The sequence below is a fragment of the Mauremys mutica genome, chromosome 20 (genome assembly GCF_020497125.1).
Source record: "Mauremys mutica isolate MM-2020 ecotype Southern chromosome 20, ASM2049712v1, whole genome shotgun sequence".
In the NCBI taxonomy this organism is placed as follows: domain Eukaryota; kingdom Metazoa; phylum Chordata; order Testudines; family Geoemydidae; genus Mauremys; species Mauremys mutica.
Window position 1 is genome coordinate 17,758,950 of NC_059091.1, and position 15,839 is coordinate 17,774,788.

At 47.2% G+C, this 15,839-nt stretch overlaps 1 protein-coding gene across 2 annotated transcripts in view; it reads right to left on the reverse strand.

The window, feature by feature from the left end:
- Positions 1-15,472, reverse strand: part of LOC123353661 (adhesion G protein-coupled receptor E3-like) — a 32,317-nt gene extending 16,845 nt beyond the window's left edge. The window contains exons 1-9 of one of the 2 annotated variants that reach the window (XM_044994961.1): positions 15,428-15,472; positions 11,289-11,364; positions 9,895-9,960; positions 6,385-7,599; positions 3,749-3,825; positions 2,890-2,979; positions 2,169-2,352; positions 1,137-1,253; positions 273-397 (exon numbers count right to left, since the gene is read on the reverse strand). In XM_044994961.1, the coding sequence (XP_044850896.1) occupies positions 273-397; positions 1,137-1,253; positions 2,169-2,352; positions 2,890-2,979; positions 3,749-3,825; positions 6,385-7,599; positions 9,895-9,960; positions 11,289-11,319 (1,905 nt within the window). In that variant the 5' untranslated portion in view covers positions 11,320-11,364; positions 15,428-15,472. Of the gene's footprint in view, positions 1-197; positions 398-1,136; positions 1,254-2,168; positions 2,353-2,889; positions 2,980-3,748; positions 3,826-6,384; positions 7,600-9,894; positions 9,961-11,288; positions 11,365-15,427 lie in introns of both variants that reach the window. The other variant, XM_044994960.1, reaches the window with a different exon arrangement.
- Positions 15,473-15,839: the final 367 nt, after the last annotated feature.

Here is a 15,839-nt window from a genome sequence, read left to right on the forward strand (position 1 = left end):
GCCTGGGGTGAACCCTATGTAACGTCCTCCACCAAAACAGCCCCCGTGTCAGGACTGAAGAAGCTCCCTCTCTTTCTCAGATAACTGTTTCTCAGTCCAGAAAGGCAACAGAACTCAAATGCCCTGCAGGAGACGCACCTTTTAAGTGACCAGCTGGAGCCCCGGGCACAGAGCAAAGTAAAAGGATCGACACTCACCTGTCTATGGCGCAGGGTGAAGAACACAGGTTTGGAGATGTTCATGGGCCTCCCATTGCCAACAGCCCCACTCACCACCCTGGAATTCAGGTGAAAATTCCTCAATTTCTCATCAGCCGTTAGATCTCCCTCGTCGAGAAATCTCTTGTCAATGATGGAGTCCAGGGTGGAGTAAGAAATAAAAGCAACAGCCCAGGAATCTGAAAACATGAAATGATGCCTCATCATAGAGACAGGGACACTGAGACAAAGAAAGAGCAAGCCAGGTGCCAAAAGTCACAGCGAGTCTTGGGATGAGCCAGGAAAAGAACCCAGGAGTCCTGGCTAGCAGTTTGAGCTTTAACCATTAGAGTATGTTGCTTCCTCCCGCTTCTGCCACAGAAGTGCTTCTGTGTTGGAAACATCTGGCGTGCACTATGGGAGTTTGATTCCTAAAGTGCACTAACATACATTCAAGCACATTAGGGCACACTAGTATGGTCTATATGGACCAATTAATGCACAGTACATTAATGCTCTTGAAAAATCATACCCTCATACTGCACTTTATCCAGCTAAGTAGACACCCCTAGGTGAAAGGCACTTAGGTGAAGCCATAGTTTTTCTTGGTTAGGAGAGGCAGACATGTTGGTTAGTGAGAAGCTTTTCCTGGTGCTAAAGAATTAAATTAATTAAAGAATTAAAGAAAAAAATTAAAACCAGTCCCAGTTAGGTCACATCTGCCTGAAAATTGGAGTAAAATTGGTAAATATTATCCTGGTTCCATTCCAGGAAGTCACACACGTCAGCCTGGGGTCTAGCTGGGCCAACAAGGTCCACACTGGTGTCAGGATAACAGAGGCGAGCGAACCAGCCTGGGGCGAGGGGAAGGGGAGAACTAGGGCTGGGACTTGATGTCTAGTTACAGAGGCGAATGCCTGGGAAGTACCAGCATGGTACCTTCTGTCGCTGCTCTGGTGACCGTATCGCAGTGAATGTCCATTGTCTCATTCTGAGCTCTCAGCCTGAAGACCTCATCACAGGGACCTGCAGCCGGCACAACGAGCGTCTCGATAGCTGGGGAGGGAAATGGCAAAGCCTCTTGCTGCAAGGGCAAGGCAGGTTTGGAGCTCCACTCTCTCTGAATCCCACCACCCCTCCCCCTTTCTCTTCACCTCCATTTCTCTGTGTTTCCCTGAGCCCCTCTGGCTGACCTCCTATGATCCATCGTCCCTGTGTCCCCATGAAGATGTCACTGTGCCAAGAGGCAGAAGGCAACTTCTCCCTGCTGCCTCACCTCTGCGCTTTAGCAGGGGAAGCAGCAAGAAGGGATATTGCTGGGGCAGGGAGTGAAAGGAGGACGCAATGGCAGCTGCCTGTGGTGACAGGAGATTGGCATCGCTTTTAACACCCTCTCAGGCAGCTGCCATTGCTGCAAAGCCCCAGGGCTGAGTTTATGGGTGGCGGGGGGCATAGGCCGGGGAAGGCTGTGCCTCCCCAAACAGCCTGGCATGGACCTGCTAATACTCTGTCCCCAGGTCCTCTCCTGCCTGCTTCCAGTTCCCTTCCGGCTTTTCTGTGGCTAGGGGCTGAGGCAGGCAGGCTGGGGCCAGTGCTCACAAGGCCCAGGGCTTGGGGCCATGCCATGTCACGCTGCCTGCACTGGAGCTGGGGATGGTTTGGCTGCCCAGGGCTCCAGGAGTGGGGGCACTACCGCCGCACTGCCCGCCTGACGCTCTGGGGCTGGGGTAACGCAGGCAGTGGGTTGCTCTGGGCACCAGCGGACGAGAGGGGGTGGAAGGGGAAGGGCAGGGCCTTGGGCAGAGAGGGAGGGGCTGGGGGCTAGTCTCTTTCAATGGCTCGTTCACCTGCCACCCACGGCTGGGTTATAAGCCCTGAGAGAGGCTGCAGGACTGTTCTATATTGAAAAGAGTTTAACCCTCTATCTCACAGCAACCGCGAGGCGATGTGGGAGCCTCCCATCCTCCTCACCCATAGTCTCTGTTGTCACAGTCTGGGTCGTATTATTCGGAGACCTCAAAGCAGCCGTCAGTGCAGCCAATTCCACACTTTGCAGGAGCAACGTCACAGCGGAGGCCACCTCCCCCTTTCTCTCCTTCCCATGAGCACTGAGGGTGGAGCTATTCAGGAAGGAACCAAAGGGGCGAGCAACTTCCTGGGATTGGGAAAGGAAACATCCTGAGAAGGAGGGAGGATTTCAGTGGTTCATGAGTCACATTCTTCAGACTCCCAGGGGAACAATGACCCTCTTAGGGACATATGGGTTCATAGTGACCTTCCCCACTCAGCAGGACTGCAGCATTCTCAAGGAGGGAGCCCTTTACAGAGCGAGTGAGATTGCTGAGGTTTGCTCAGGACTCCACAGTCACCTGAAGCCAGGGTCGGGCTAACACCCTGTGCCATTCCCTCCTCATCCCTGGTCCCTTCATCAGTGTACGTGCCAGAGAACATTGCAGCAAACCAGCAGGCATCTAGTTTGTCTCTGTGTTGCCCCCGGAAGGAATTTGGATCTTCCTAGGACCAGTGGGGACAGAACCCAGATCTCCTGCCACTTAAGCTAGAGAGCATGCACATGCGCACACACTCCTTTTCTGAAGAGCAGCCACAATTCTCCCCAAAGTTAGACTGCTATTCCTGTGCTCAGGGCATTTGGCCATAGAGCGCCCACACCCATAGGGGCAGAACCTCTGACCTGCAGCGATACTGCTCTGTCCTCTGCACACATGGTCTCCAAATTCACCAAGGTTGAATTCATGAAGGAGCAAAATTCACTGTTGTTGCCCTGCAGAACAGTCAGAGGAAATGGATTATTTCTGCAAGCATGGAAACGCCACCCAAAATTAAGGTTAATGGTTCCACAGAGTGATCTTGCTTTGATCTATGACTGGCTGCCGTCCCACTGGAATGCCCACAGATTAAGACATGTTAAGGCTAAGTGTGGTGAAGCCCACAGACACGCTAACATTTCACATAGTATTGAAGCGTTCATGCATATCGATGAATTTCTCCTTCCTTTCCTCACAGGGAATTGTAAGGATTATTACCATAAGGGGGAGGGATAGCTCGGTGGTTTGAGCACTAGCCTGCTAAAGCCAGGGTTGTGAGTTCAATCCTTGAGGGGGCCACTTAGGGATCTGGGGCAAAAAATTGGTCCTGCTAGTGAAGGCCGGGGGCTGGACTTCATGATCTTTCAAGGTCCTTTTCAGTTCTAGGAGATTGGTATATCTGCAATTATTACCTTTATCCTCCTTCTACAAATGGAGAACCAATGCACAGAGTGACTGAGCAAATTGCCCAAAGTCATGCAATGATTCTGGGGCAGAGATGGGAACTGAACTCTGACTTCCTGTATCTCTGGCTGATGCCTTAACTGCAGAACTCTGATGTACAGTGGGGGTGTCACACACCATGATAGGGTTGAGTTTTCAAAAGCACTTTGTGTTGGACTGATTCGGCTCCCACTGAAGTCAGTGGTAAACCCTGGATAGACTGAGAATCCTCAGGCTCAAAGTGAAAACCCTCAAAAACCCAAATAAACGCTTTCCACGTACCCGCAGAAATACACCTTTGCACCTCTTCAATGGCTCTTTTATCTGTGAAGTCTCAGTCTGGCATTGAAAGGTAACATCTAGCAACAGAAAGAGAGGCAGGACAATTACATCAGGTTAACATCTGCAGGGCTAAAGTTTTCAAAAGTGATTTGTGATTTGAGACATAATAAAAGGGCCCTGACTTTCAAAAGTGCTGAGCAGTCACCCTCTGACAATCAGGCCCCTTTAAGGTCTCAGGTTAGGCAACCAAAATCACAAGGCAATTTTGAAAACCTTGGCCTAAGTGACACACCTAAGGCCACACACACACGGACTCTAGGACAGAGCTGGGAATGGAAGCTTGATCACTTGAGTCCTAGCCTAGCATTTTAGCCACAAGGGACGTCCTTTCTTCCTTCCACAATACAAAGCTGATGATCTACTGAAATCTGGCAGGTGTTTTCTCCCTTTAACGCCATTGATCCCTTAAGCCCTGTCTATCTGACAACTTTCAACTGAGTCTGTAATCAGTTAGCAATACATTCGGCCCTAAAAGCCTGGCATGTGTCCACACATCACCTGGTTAATACTCACTTAAGCTTTGTCTGTGTATCTCATTGATCAGTGTGCGTTATGTGTCCTCTAGGGGCTGGTCCACCACAGGTCTGGTTCTGCTACGGCTCCTAGCTATGGGAGCTCGTCCCTCAGCTCAAACAGTGAGGGTCATGCAGTTAAAAGGTCTTGGGTTTGATCCTTGGTGATAACGAAGATGACTGTTGTTACATCTGTACTCAAGAAGTTTCCCTTCCCAGGAACTGTTCTAACCCTGCTATTGTACTTCTAAAAGGCCTGAGTCTCATCAAGGTATGTCTACACTAGAAACACTACAGTGTTGGAAGGGTTCTTCCATTGCTGTAGTAAATACACCTCCGAGAGGTGGTAACTAGGACAAGACAAGAATTCTTCTGTTGACCTAGTATTGCCTACACTGAGGCTTTTGTTAGGATATAGATATTCAGGACTGTCTGCAAAGGCCTATACTTTAAAAATGTAGGTGTATTCTCATCACTTAGCTAGTTATAGAGGTATAAAAGAAAGAATCAGAAATCACTGTCTGTCTGTTTAATGGCCTTCTCTTACTGTGACAGTCTGAGGCCTGGTTCTTCAGCTAAGCAGCCATAAACTGTATGGTCACATCCTCACATTCCAAACTAGTCATATTAAAATAAGGCAATCTGGGGCTGTTAGGAAGGTGATTTGATCTATCACCTCCAGAGAAAGGGAAGAGCCTAAAACATGTAAAAGGAAACTTAGTTTGATAGTTTTCTGTCTGGTAAGAACTCACTTATTAATAGACACAGCTGGAGAACCCTTATGTCTGTATAGATGTAGTTGTGAAATCCTCACTTCTCTATTGCTTTGTATGTTTATTTGCATGGGCTCTGTCTGGTTCTGTAATTGTTTTTGTCTGCTGTATAATTAGTTTTGCTGGGTGTAAAGTAATTAAGGTAGTGGGATATAATTGGTTAGCTAATCATGTTACAATACGTTAGGATTGGTTAGGTAAATTTTAGTAGAATGATTGGTTAAGGTATAGCTGAGAATATTACTATATAAATTAGGGGCAAACAGGAAGTAAGTTGGAATTCGAAAATAAGAAAAAGGAACTTGAATTTAAGCTTGCTGAAAGTTCACCCCAATAAACATCAAATTGTTTGCACCTTCGGACTTCAGGTATTGTTGCTCTCTGTTCATACGAGAAGGACCAGGGAAGTGGGAGAGTGAAGGAATAAGCTGTCTAACATCTTTCCCTGGCTTATGGTTGACTGAAGTTTCATGTGTTGAGCAGGCCTCAGTTACACTAAAAGCCTTATGTTGCTCTGGCATGGAAAAGGAGGTTAAAGTGGGTGTAAAAGGTTCCTAAGAATGTTCCCTGTGGAGGGACCCTTTACATGATCTTGGCTTCATATGCAAGGCAGATCAAGGATGTGGTCAGAATGTGCCATGCTACAGCTACTTCCTGGTTCTCAGGGGCCATGGGAAGCAGAGGGTAAATTACAGCAACCCTGCATGGTCACAGAATACATAGCGAACAAAGGTGGCTTAAAGATACCTCTTCCTCCACCCTTTCTGTCTCCCGCTGCAAGCACAGGAGTGGCATAAATGAGAATAAGGCACAAAACTCTCTTGGGTACCCAGCGGGCATTACAACCAAGTGTAGGAGGAAAAGTGCAACAGTTCTTAAACCAATTCAGAACAGCTGGCGAGCATCTCCCTACCTGCATGAGCTGGGCTGAAACTAGTTCAATGCAGCTCACACCCCTGAGTGACGGGGTGGATTAAGTACAGTGATAGAAAAACAACTTCCATCGCTGTACCAAGTGTCTACACTACAGTGCTACAGAGGCACAGCTGCAGCGCTGTAGCTGTGCTGCTGTCGCTTCTGTAGTATGGACATAGCCTGAGTAACTGTGGCTAGTGGTGGCCTAGGATGGCATGTTGGGCCAAATTCTCAGCTGGTGTAACTCAATGGAGCCCCATCAAAATCAACAGACTTTACACCAGGCCCAAGGTTGCCTTCCTGGTTGTGACACTGTTTTCTTTGCAGCATGGACACAAACTGTGGCCAAAATCGATTTAAAACCCATGTTACTCACTCTTCCTGCAGGACCCCGGAATCCCATAGCTGTCCATGGTGGCAGTGCCAACACTCAGGAGTGCAAATGGAGACCTGGGATGTTCCACAGCATGGGAGCTCATGGCAGGTCCAAGCGGACGCATGCCCCAAACGAACTCAGTGCCAGGGACTCGGTTCCACACCACATCCCTTAGAGGCTGACTGTCTAGGATGATGGCACCAGTCTCTGATATATTGGCCACCATCAAGGCAAAGTTCTCAAAGCCCTCCTGGGCATTTATAGAATACATCGGGCAGTAACTGGCAACATCTGGAACATTCATCAGGAAGGCGTGGGAGGAATTAGGGACAGCTGCGCCCACGCTGTAGAACACCACCTGGATGCCCACATTAGCAGAGATGGAGACTGGGATCCAGCGCTTGACAGGACGCTGGAGTACACTGCCTCCTGCTAGAGTAACATTATCTTGCTGTTCCCCTAGTTGATACAACACAGTTGTGTTCTGGGAGGCAGTGATGTAGACCATTTCATCTACTTTCTGCCAGGGCAAGGGAGGAATGATGTATGTTGTACCCCAGCTGCAAACTGGTAGGAGCTGCTCAAAGACATGGTTGCATTTTGTGTTATTACAAAAACACACCTGGCCAACCAAGACGGCCACTGGCTTCTCTGAGACAATCCTGGTGCCAGACAGATCTGCTATGCCTTGTAACTGGATGCCTTGGAAAGCGTGGAGCTTAATTTCCAGTTTGGTGCCAGTGGAGTAGACCCCTGTTTCGTAACGTAACATGCCTTTCACATGGACCTCCACACGGTTGTGGTCTTCGTACGTCATAACAGAGAACTCTGGGTAACTATCTAAGGATTGTGTAGAGGGAGTCACTATGTAGTGTTCATTTCCCAAGCTGGAGACAGGATACAGCACAGTGGTCTCAGGATTCATATGTTTGTTGCTGACAGACACTACTGAGATATCTTTGTCAGCCTTGACTAGGACCACCTTGGAGAAATTGGTAGAGCCCTTAATTCCCACTGACTCTGGTAGCCTGACCGGCACCATCTCTCCCTGATTTACCATAATCTTCTCCTCAAACGAGTAATTGGAGATGGAAACAGACACTGAAGTGAAGGCAAAGTAGCCACTAATTTGCATTTCAAATTGACTAGAGTTCCCACATTCCTCCATGTAGGAAGTGATGAATTCTCTTCCCAGAGTCTCAGTCTGACATGTGCCTGCAAAGAAAAATAATAATAAAATGTTGGAGGTGGAGAGAGATACTGTCAAGTGGTGGATAGAGTAAAAGGGACTGGATCAACTTTGTTCAGGCCTAAAATTAAGGCCCAGTAAAAAAGAAAAGGATCTTGAAAATCTTAATGCAGCTAGAAATTTTCCACATTATATTTTTAATCTAAATGAAAATAATTTTTATCAATAGTAAATATTATTTTAAATAATAAACAAGCACAACTTAGACATCTTAGAACCCAACAAAGGCCTTGGAACCAAACACGACTTTGGGGAATGTATTGGGCAGGGCTGGATTTAGGAGCAGGTGACCCTGGTAACCACCTGGGGTGCCAGGCTTGCGTGGCGCTGAGATCAGGGTGCTGTTATTGTTAGCGACAAAAGGGAAAACAGAATGTTTGCAGTAAAATGTTTCAGGTATTCTGCATGTGGATTCATTTTTCACCAGTCTCCTAGAATGTTCTGGACTTTTATAGGATCTCATGGAACCTTCCAGATTTTCTGAGAACTACATTTTCCTCCAGCCTCCTAGAATGTTGTCAGCCATGCCCTCGTGAGTATACACAGATTAGGGCATCACCTAGGGTTGGCAACTTTCTAATTGCACAAAACTGAACACCTGGGCCCCGCCCCTTCCCCAAGCCCTGCCCTTTCCCAAGGCCCTGCCCCCACTGACTTTAGCGCCCCTCCCACAGGCGCTCGCTCTCCACCACCCTCACTCACTTTCACTGGGCTCAGGCAGGGGATTGGGATGCGGGAGGGGGTGAGTGCTCTGGCTGGGGGGGGCGGGCTCTGGGGTAGGGCTGGCGATGAGGTGTTTGGGATGCAAGAGGGGGGTCCAGGCTGGGGCCAAAGGATTTGGAGTGCAGAAGAAAGCACAGGGCTGGGGCAGGGTATTGGGGTGCGGAAGGGGATGCGGGCTGGGGGAGGGAGTTTGGGTGAAGGAGGGGGTTCCATCTTGGGGCAGGGGGTTGAGGGTGGGGGCTCTGGCCGGGCGGTGTACCTCAGGCACCTCCCGGTCAGTGGGGCTAAGGCAGGCTCGCTGCCGGCCCTGGCTCCGCACTGTTCCCAGAAGTGGCCGGCATATTCAGCCTATAGGCGGAGATTCAGCCAGGTGGCTCTCCGCGGTGTGCGCAGCCTGCACCTGCAGCCGCCACCTCCACTCCTCCCATCGGCCACAGTTCCTGGCCAAGGGGAGCTGCAGAGCTGGCGCTGGGAGCGGCGGCAGCACTCGGAGCTTCGTTGATCACTGCTGCACTTAGGGGACGGACATGCCGGCTGCTTCCGGGGAGCTGCACAGAGCCAGGGCAGGCAGAGAGCCTGCTTTAACCCCACTACGTCGCCACCAGACTTTTCAAGGCCTGATCAGTGATGCTGTCCGGAGCTGCCAGGGAACCTTTTCACCTGGGCGTTCCGGTTCAAAAACCGGACTCCTGGCAACCCTGGTATCACCAATCAGTCTTATGAGACAGGGATAAATCATGCATCAAAGTCATGAAATGGCAACAAATTCAATACAAAATAAGGTATTTAAAAGTTTAAGAAATGCAGGGGGGGAAGGGCACACGCCATTTGGTCTAGGGCCGGCCCTGGCTGCCGGTCCACAATGCCTCTCAGGATTTAGCTCCATTTGTAGGATTTCCCAGTGCTTCTAGTTTCTATATTAACTTAATCATGATCTCCATTTTCATTTGCAATTCTGTAATGCTAACAGCTTCTTAAAGGGGAAGCTGCCAAAAGGACAGACCCAGAGTTACTGCTACTTCAGTCTCCTTCGCTCCTTTCTGACAGACCTCCAGGTACCGCAGTCCAGTATAGTCTCCAGCTACTGCTTTCTGGGCCCACCTCTGGCTTTTCAGTATGGCCTAGTGACACTATTAAAAGACCTCTCAGTGGGACATGGCAGCAGAAAGAGGTTCTTGTCCACCATGGGACAGAGTGTGAGCAGACTAAAGCTAGAACACCCTGAGGAGTGACAGAGGGAGAAAGAGGGAGTGAATGACTAAACAAACACAGAGGAGGAGGAATTATCCCTGATACCCAGTCTTTCCTCTTCTCAAAGTTCTGGGTTTTCTTTTCAGGGCCTGTTTAAAACCTGAGCTGTACCCACCCCTTTGGACATTCCACCACTCCTAGTGACCCATATGCAGTGAACCACCACAGAGTCCAGATAATGCTGCTGAGAGCTGCCAAACCAATACCAGCTTCATTGCAGACACTCTATATGTGACTCACTTATTATGGGCACAGAAACGTTACACAAGGCATTATGTTTCACTTACCAGTTCTGTTTGTCCTCTGAGCACCTGCTGGTGGTAGAAACCAGAACAGTCCAAGGAGGAAAAACACTTGAGAGAAGATGAACAAAACTTGTTTAAAATCTAAGATATGGCAACAAACAACACAGGGAGATATTACTAAATAAAGGAGTCTAAGCACCTTTGTATGAGTCTGACCCTAATCTCAATTACACTGGTGTAAATTTGGAATGACTCCATTGGTTTACTTTTACTGGAGTTACCCTGGATTTATCCTGGGACTTAGGAGATCAGGATTACGATCAGGGCACTGGACCTCATTGATGTGGGGACAATGGAAGCTAGGCACTGAATTTTTCTATTCTAATCTCATCCTTTGATGCTTTGTAGGAGGCATCTGGGAGGCTGGGAGTGGTTTCTCAGTGCCCTGGGACAGGGTGTCATGGATTCACAGGGTCTGGTCTATGTGGCAGCCTGTAACCAGTCCCTTTGGAGAGATCCCTGTAGCTTGCTGGGCCCCAAGGACCTACACAGTTCCACAGGGACAGACCCGTGGCCTCCAAAACTAGGCCTTTGGGCGCCAGCAACGCCCGTCATTTTCCATGGCTCCCTGTAGTAAGTCCAGCAGAGCCAAACTCCAGTGGGAGGTTTGTTCTTTACTCCTTCAGGGAACAACGCTTTCAATGAGTATTTGCAGTAATGCCAGGCAGCTTTTTCAAAACAAGGTAAGAATGTATTAGCCACCTGGCCTCCAGAATCTGACTGTCCTTACTTTAGCATAGAGAGGCACAAGTTAGGACATGGTCCATGTTGACCAATGCCAGGGCTCCCATGGGCCAGGCTGCTGTAGGGAAAGATGTACAGTAAGTTTGCAGGAGAGCATGTATCTTGCTAATCTCTTCAGCCAACAGTTGGTGCTGCAGCTGCTCTCTGCCCGCCTGTGAAGCTGAACAGGTAACAGAATGTCCATCTACAGCGCGCAGCAGACTGCAGCAGCAAGGCTCAGAACCCAGCTCGACAGACTCAGGCTCATGCGACTGTGCTAAAAGTAGCTGTGTACACAGAGCTTCTAAGTTGTGGCTTGGACAGGAGGTCAGGGTCTAGGGAGGGGGATGGGCCTCAGCGTGTCCAAACCACAATTTTAAAGTGCTATCTACACAGCTATTTTTATCATAGTATCACAAGCCCGAGTCTGTCAAACTGGGCTTAGAGGGTCTCTGCCACAGGCTGTATAGATGTCCCCTGATAGGCCAGGGAACCTCCAAAGGGCCTGAGGACAGAACCCTTCTAGCTTCCTCTCCCTGGCATCTCCAGTAAGTTGCCAGTTGGCTACTCCCAGCTATTCAGAGGATAGCGGCTTGCCTGCCACACTCTCCCATACATCATCGCTCTGTCATCACTAACTCGGTTCTACTTACTTGCAGGAAATGCGAAGCCTCGGCGTCCCATGGCTGCTCAGAAGACAAGCTCTGGGATTCTGACCCTTGCAGCTTCCTTATTAACCAGAAACAAGATCAAAAGCAAAACTGACACACACTCAGTCACAGCATCTTCCTCTTTAGTCCCCTTATCTCTGGTCTCTGGAAACAGAGTCTTTGAGCCAAGTTCACCTCACTGGAGTCAGTAACTGATCCCACTAAGGGGATGGGCCCTTTATTATTTATTATCTTCCCTCACCCCTGCAGTGTGCTGGGTGCCCTGACAGGGCAACAGGGAATCAGACAGGCCTTATGCAGCATATCTCTTAGCTAAAAGGGTACAAGGCTCAGGCTTTTAGTGCAGAAGATTCTAGGTACAATCCCTGCTGATGACCCACAGTGGAATGTGTCTTAGGAGGGGGCCCAGAGGAGGGAACTGGGGAAGGAATAATGGGGGTACAGGAATGTCTCCTCCCTAGTCACTCATGACACTAAGAGAATGGCTGGGTCAGCATCTGTGCACCCAGGCACTCAGCCTGTGACCCAGGTTTTGAGAGGGAACTGTGTAAGTGACCTCCTGGAGAGGAGCAGTCACACAGCTGACTTCTCAGGGACAGAGCAGGGGGTGGCGGAGGGTACCTCAAGCCAGATTCCAGTTTTTCAGGATGCTATTTCTGATAAGTTTTTGGAAAGTATCTGTGTCTCTTTAAATCAAGATGCAGCTCCAATGCCTGTGATAACAGAGGAGATGGGACCAGGAAATTGCCAGGTGGTAGTTTGCCAGAATACAAATGACCCAACTGACAGAGAAGGGAGTGTTTTCCCCCAGGCTGTTGAGAGACAGGGAGTAGTTATGGGAAAGGTGCTGGGAGAAGATGAATCTGATCGAAGGGTAAATACACCTAGCCCAGGGAGCACAGATCACAGCCCTCTAGGGGCCAGAGAAGGTCTCAATGCTGGGAGGAGGAAACATAGGGGAAACGCAAAAGGATTTTCTGCATGTGTACAGTCCTGGGGTTGGGAAACCACTCCCCAAAGGGCCAACCAATGTGCAGGATCCCCCTGAATACCTATCTTGCCAGACTCTGAGGGACCAAAATGCCAGAAACATGATTAAATTAAGAGCCCACACAGAGGGGCACACTGGAGGGAAAGAAAAGCCAGTGGCTGATTACATGGGAGAGAGTCAAAGGACAACCTGGGTAATGAACAAACTAACCTCAAACTAGAATATCAGAACAGAGGGTGTGATAACATAAAGATACTTGTAAACGCACACCTGAGATTTTTGGTATTAATGTTAAGAACATAAGAATGGCCATACTGGGTGAGACCAAAGTATCCTGTCTACCGACAGTGGCCAATGCCAGGTGCCCCAGAGGGAGTGAACCTAACAGGCAATGATCAAGTGATCTCTCTCCTGCCATCCATCTCCACCCTCTGACAAACAGAGGCTAGGGACACCATGCCTTACCCATCCTGGCTAATAGCCATTAATGGACTTAACCTCTATGAATTTATCCAGTTCTCTTTTAAACCCTGTTACAGTCCTAGCCTTCATAACCTCCTCAGGCAAGGAGTTCCACAAGTTGGCTGTGCGCTGTAGCCCTAAGGATTAATGTGCTTGCTTGCATAGATATATCTTTTCTTATAAACTTGAGTATTTGATGTAATACGTTTATAGATTTATATTAAAAATAAGTTTGGCTGTAATGCAAGAGACCTACAGGCCAAAACCCTGTATGTTAAGCTAAGGCAAAGTTAGCATATCTATATTGGGACCCTTTACCCAGAAAAGTAAAGATGACCTGTATTTGTTACCCACATAGATAAAACACCCATGCAGATGTCTAGAGACCTTTACCTAAACCAATAGACAATGAAGGATGGAAAAGGGGATTTTTCAAAGTTGTACTCACAGACTTAACAAGTACACCACAAGTGCGTACATACCTGTCATCCATACGCACATACATACTAGCCTATGGGGTAAGTGTACCCTCATATTTCCATGGGGGAAGGATGAAATTTGGGCATAAGAGGAAGGATTTCCAGCCAATGCCCTATAAAAAGGCAATTCATCTCGCCATTTTGGATGCAATCTATCCACCTATCTACTCTTCACTGTCTCCATCTTCAACAACGTATCGATGCTATCCATCTATGATGGCTATTAACTATTAATAGGCTGTACTTTGTTTCTTTTCAAACTTTAAGTTTTATGGGGATTAGGCTAAGCTTGGTTTCCCTAAAGCTTTATTTCTGTTTAAGGTTTATTAAGTTAAGTTAAAGAGTAAACAGCTTTAACAGCTCTTTGCATTAGTTTCCTCTGCCAGAGGTGTGAAACTGGAACTGCCAGAGATGGAGTCCTGTATCGTCCAACACCAGATTATTAAAACAGATTGTGAGTATTAACCAAAGTTTGCAGCATGTAATATTGTATTATCATAGGTATTATCATATCTATCTCTTGAATAACAGTAATACAATTGTAACTCTGTAATTCTAACTGTTTTATCATTTACTTACTATTTCATTGATTTTAATAAAAAGTCATTATGACTATATCTGTCTCAGTGTGAGCTTCCTGTCATACCCCCAAAGGTCCTTTTATAAACTCTGTGAAGCCTGATTCAGGATGAACTTTTATCTTCTGATCAAACAAATTGGTGAGCCTAAACCCATATTAATTAATATCCATAATAAATATTATTAATATTATTAATTAATTAAAATTAATTAAATAAAAATAAATTATGTTAATAAATTAAATCAACACCACTAACACTCCCCAAATCAGGCTACAGACTGGCAAGCCAGCCAGGAGTTTTGAGGAGTGTGCGACAGGAATTTTCAGGGATTCCAGACATCCTTAGACCCTTAAGAAATCTCACCTGAGGCATAAGTAAATGGTTAAAAATTACAGAGACTTGCAAATTATGTGTCTCACCCTCTCTCTCTTAAGAAAAGCAGAAACCTAATTTCCTGTGGCTGCAGCTTGGCGGCAGTTTCAGTATTTCCAGTTTTTTGTGGTTTTGCCTTATAAGTATTTGTGTTTTTTACTTAGAAGTTTAAGTTTAAGGGTTTGAATATAATACTGCAAGATAAAATTAAATATTATAAAGTAATAAAGTTATTGACTGAATTAATATTATTTAAAGTGATACACGTGTTTAAGGGGTTTTGTAAAGGTTGAAGTTATAACGAATGGTACCAATAAGATATTAGCAGTAGCATTGGATCTGATGACCCACACTAGTGGTGGCGGGGGAGTTGACAAAGCAAGGTATTAATCGCTGCCAGAAAGGCCACAATAAGTCGGAACTTGAACAGTTCAAAGATACCTTATCTCAGTCCCCTTAACTCTCCTGGACTGCACCTCTGATCCGTCTGCCTCAGTATTCTCCAGTATTCGGCAGGTCCCAACAGAGGGAAAAGACCTCTCAATTTGCTACAAGCCATCGAGGGAAGAGAGTGGGACTTATTGAACAAAGTGTAAAAAAAACGGTTGGGGGGTTATTTCCTGTTGTTTCTGTGAAGGGAAGCCTTCAGTTTCAGAGTAAAACAACAGAGTATTTATTCTAGTTTATTGAATAAGCTAGTAAAGTTGTAGAATTGAAATGAGTTCTCTATTTCGTGTTAAGAGTGGAGCAAGGGCAAGAGTAGAGTCTGTTGGAGTTGCCCGCAGTCTGACTTTAGAAAACTTTGCCAGGAAATGTATTCAGGAACATAGAGGAGGATTAGAACAGCTGAGGAATAACGAGATGATTTCTGAGCATAGTAACCCATGGGGTTTTGTAAGTGAGGTATGTGATGAAGAAATAGAGCTGAAAAAGAAAAGGGTTAAATTGGTAAAGGGAACAGCTGTTGAATGCCTGCTCGTGGCTTGTAGTTCACTGCGAAAGAAATTGAATAAAAAAATAGAGTTACTCAAGGAAGCTCAGCAAATGCTGGGGGCCTATAGAGTAGACCATGGTCAGATGTTGGAAAAGATTAAAGAATTAGAAAGGGGAGAAGATATGGTAGAGGAGGATAAAGAATCAATTCCCATCCCTATCGGCATGGTGGAACCGACAGAGGTAAAAAAACCTACAGGGCCAATTACAGGGCAAGAAAATTAGCTCAGGCCGGTAAAATACCTTTAGGAGTGGAGTTGGAGATGGAGTCTGAAGACCCACGAGGAGAGTCAGAAGAGGAAGTTGGCAATGCAGAAGCTACCAGCAGTCTGCCAATAGGAAACGGAAGTCCTAAGGTGACATCACAGGAGGTGGAGGTGAGTGTCATAGAAAAGGAAGCTAGTGATATAAAAGAGAAGATGAACAAAGCAAAGGGGGAGGGAAAAATCCTCTCCTCTGTTAGTGCCAGCCCCTGATAGTGAAGAGGCAGTGCCTTTAGGAACTGTCATTGTTCAGGGATTAGAAGATGCAGTGTCACAAGTGACACGAGTAGCTAGTGCATGGTATGGGGAGGAGGTGACCAGCTCTCTGTGGAGAAAGAAGCAGTTCGGGACTATTTAGAAAAGCTGGACGAGCACAAGTCCATGGGGCCGGA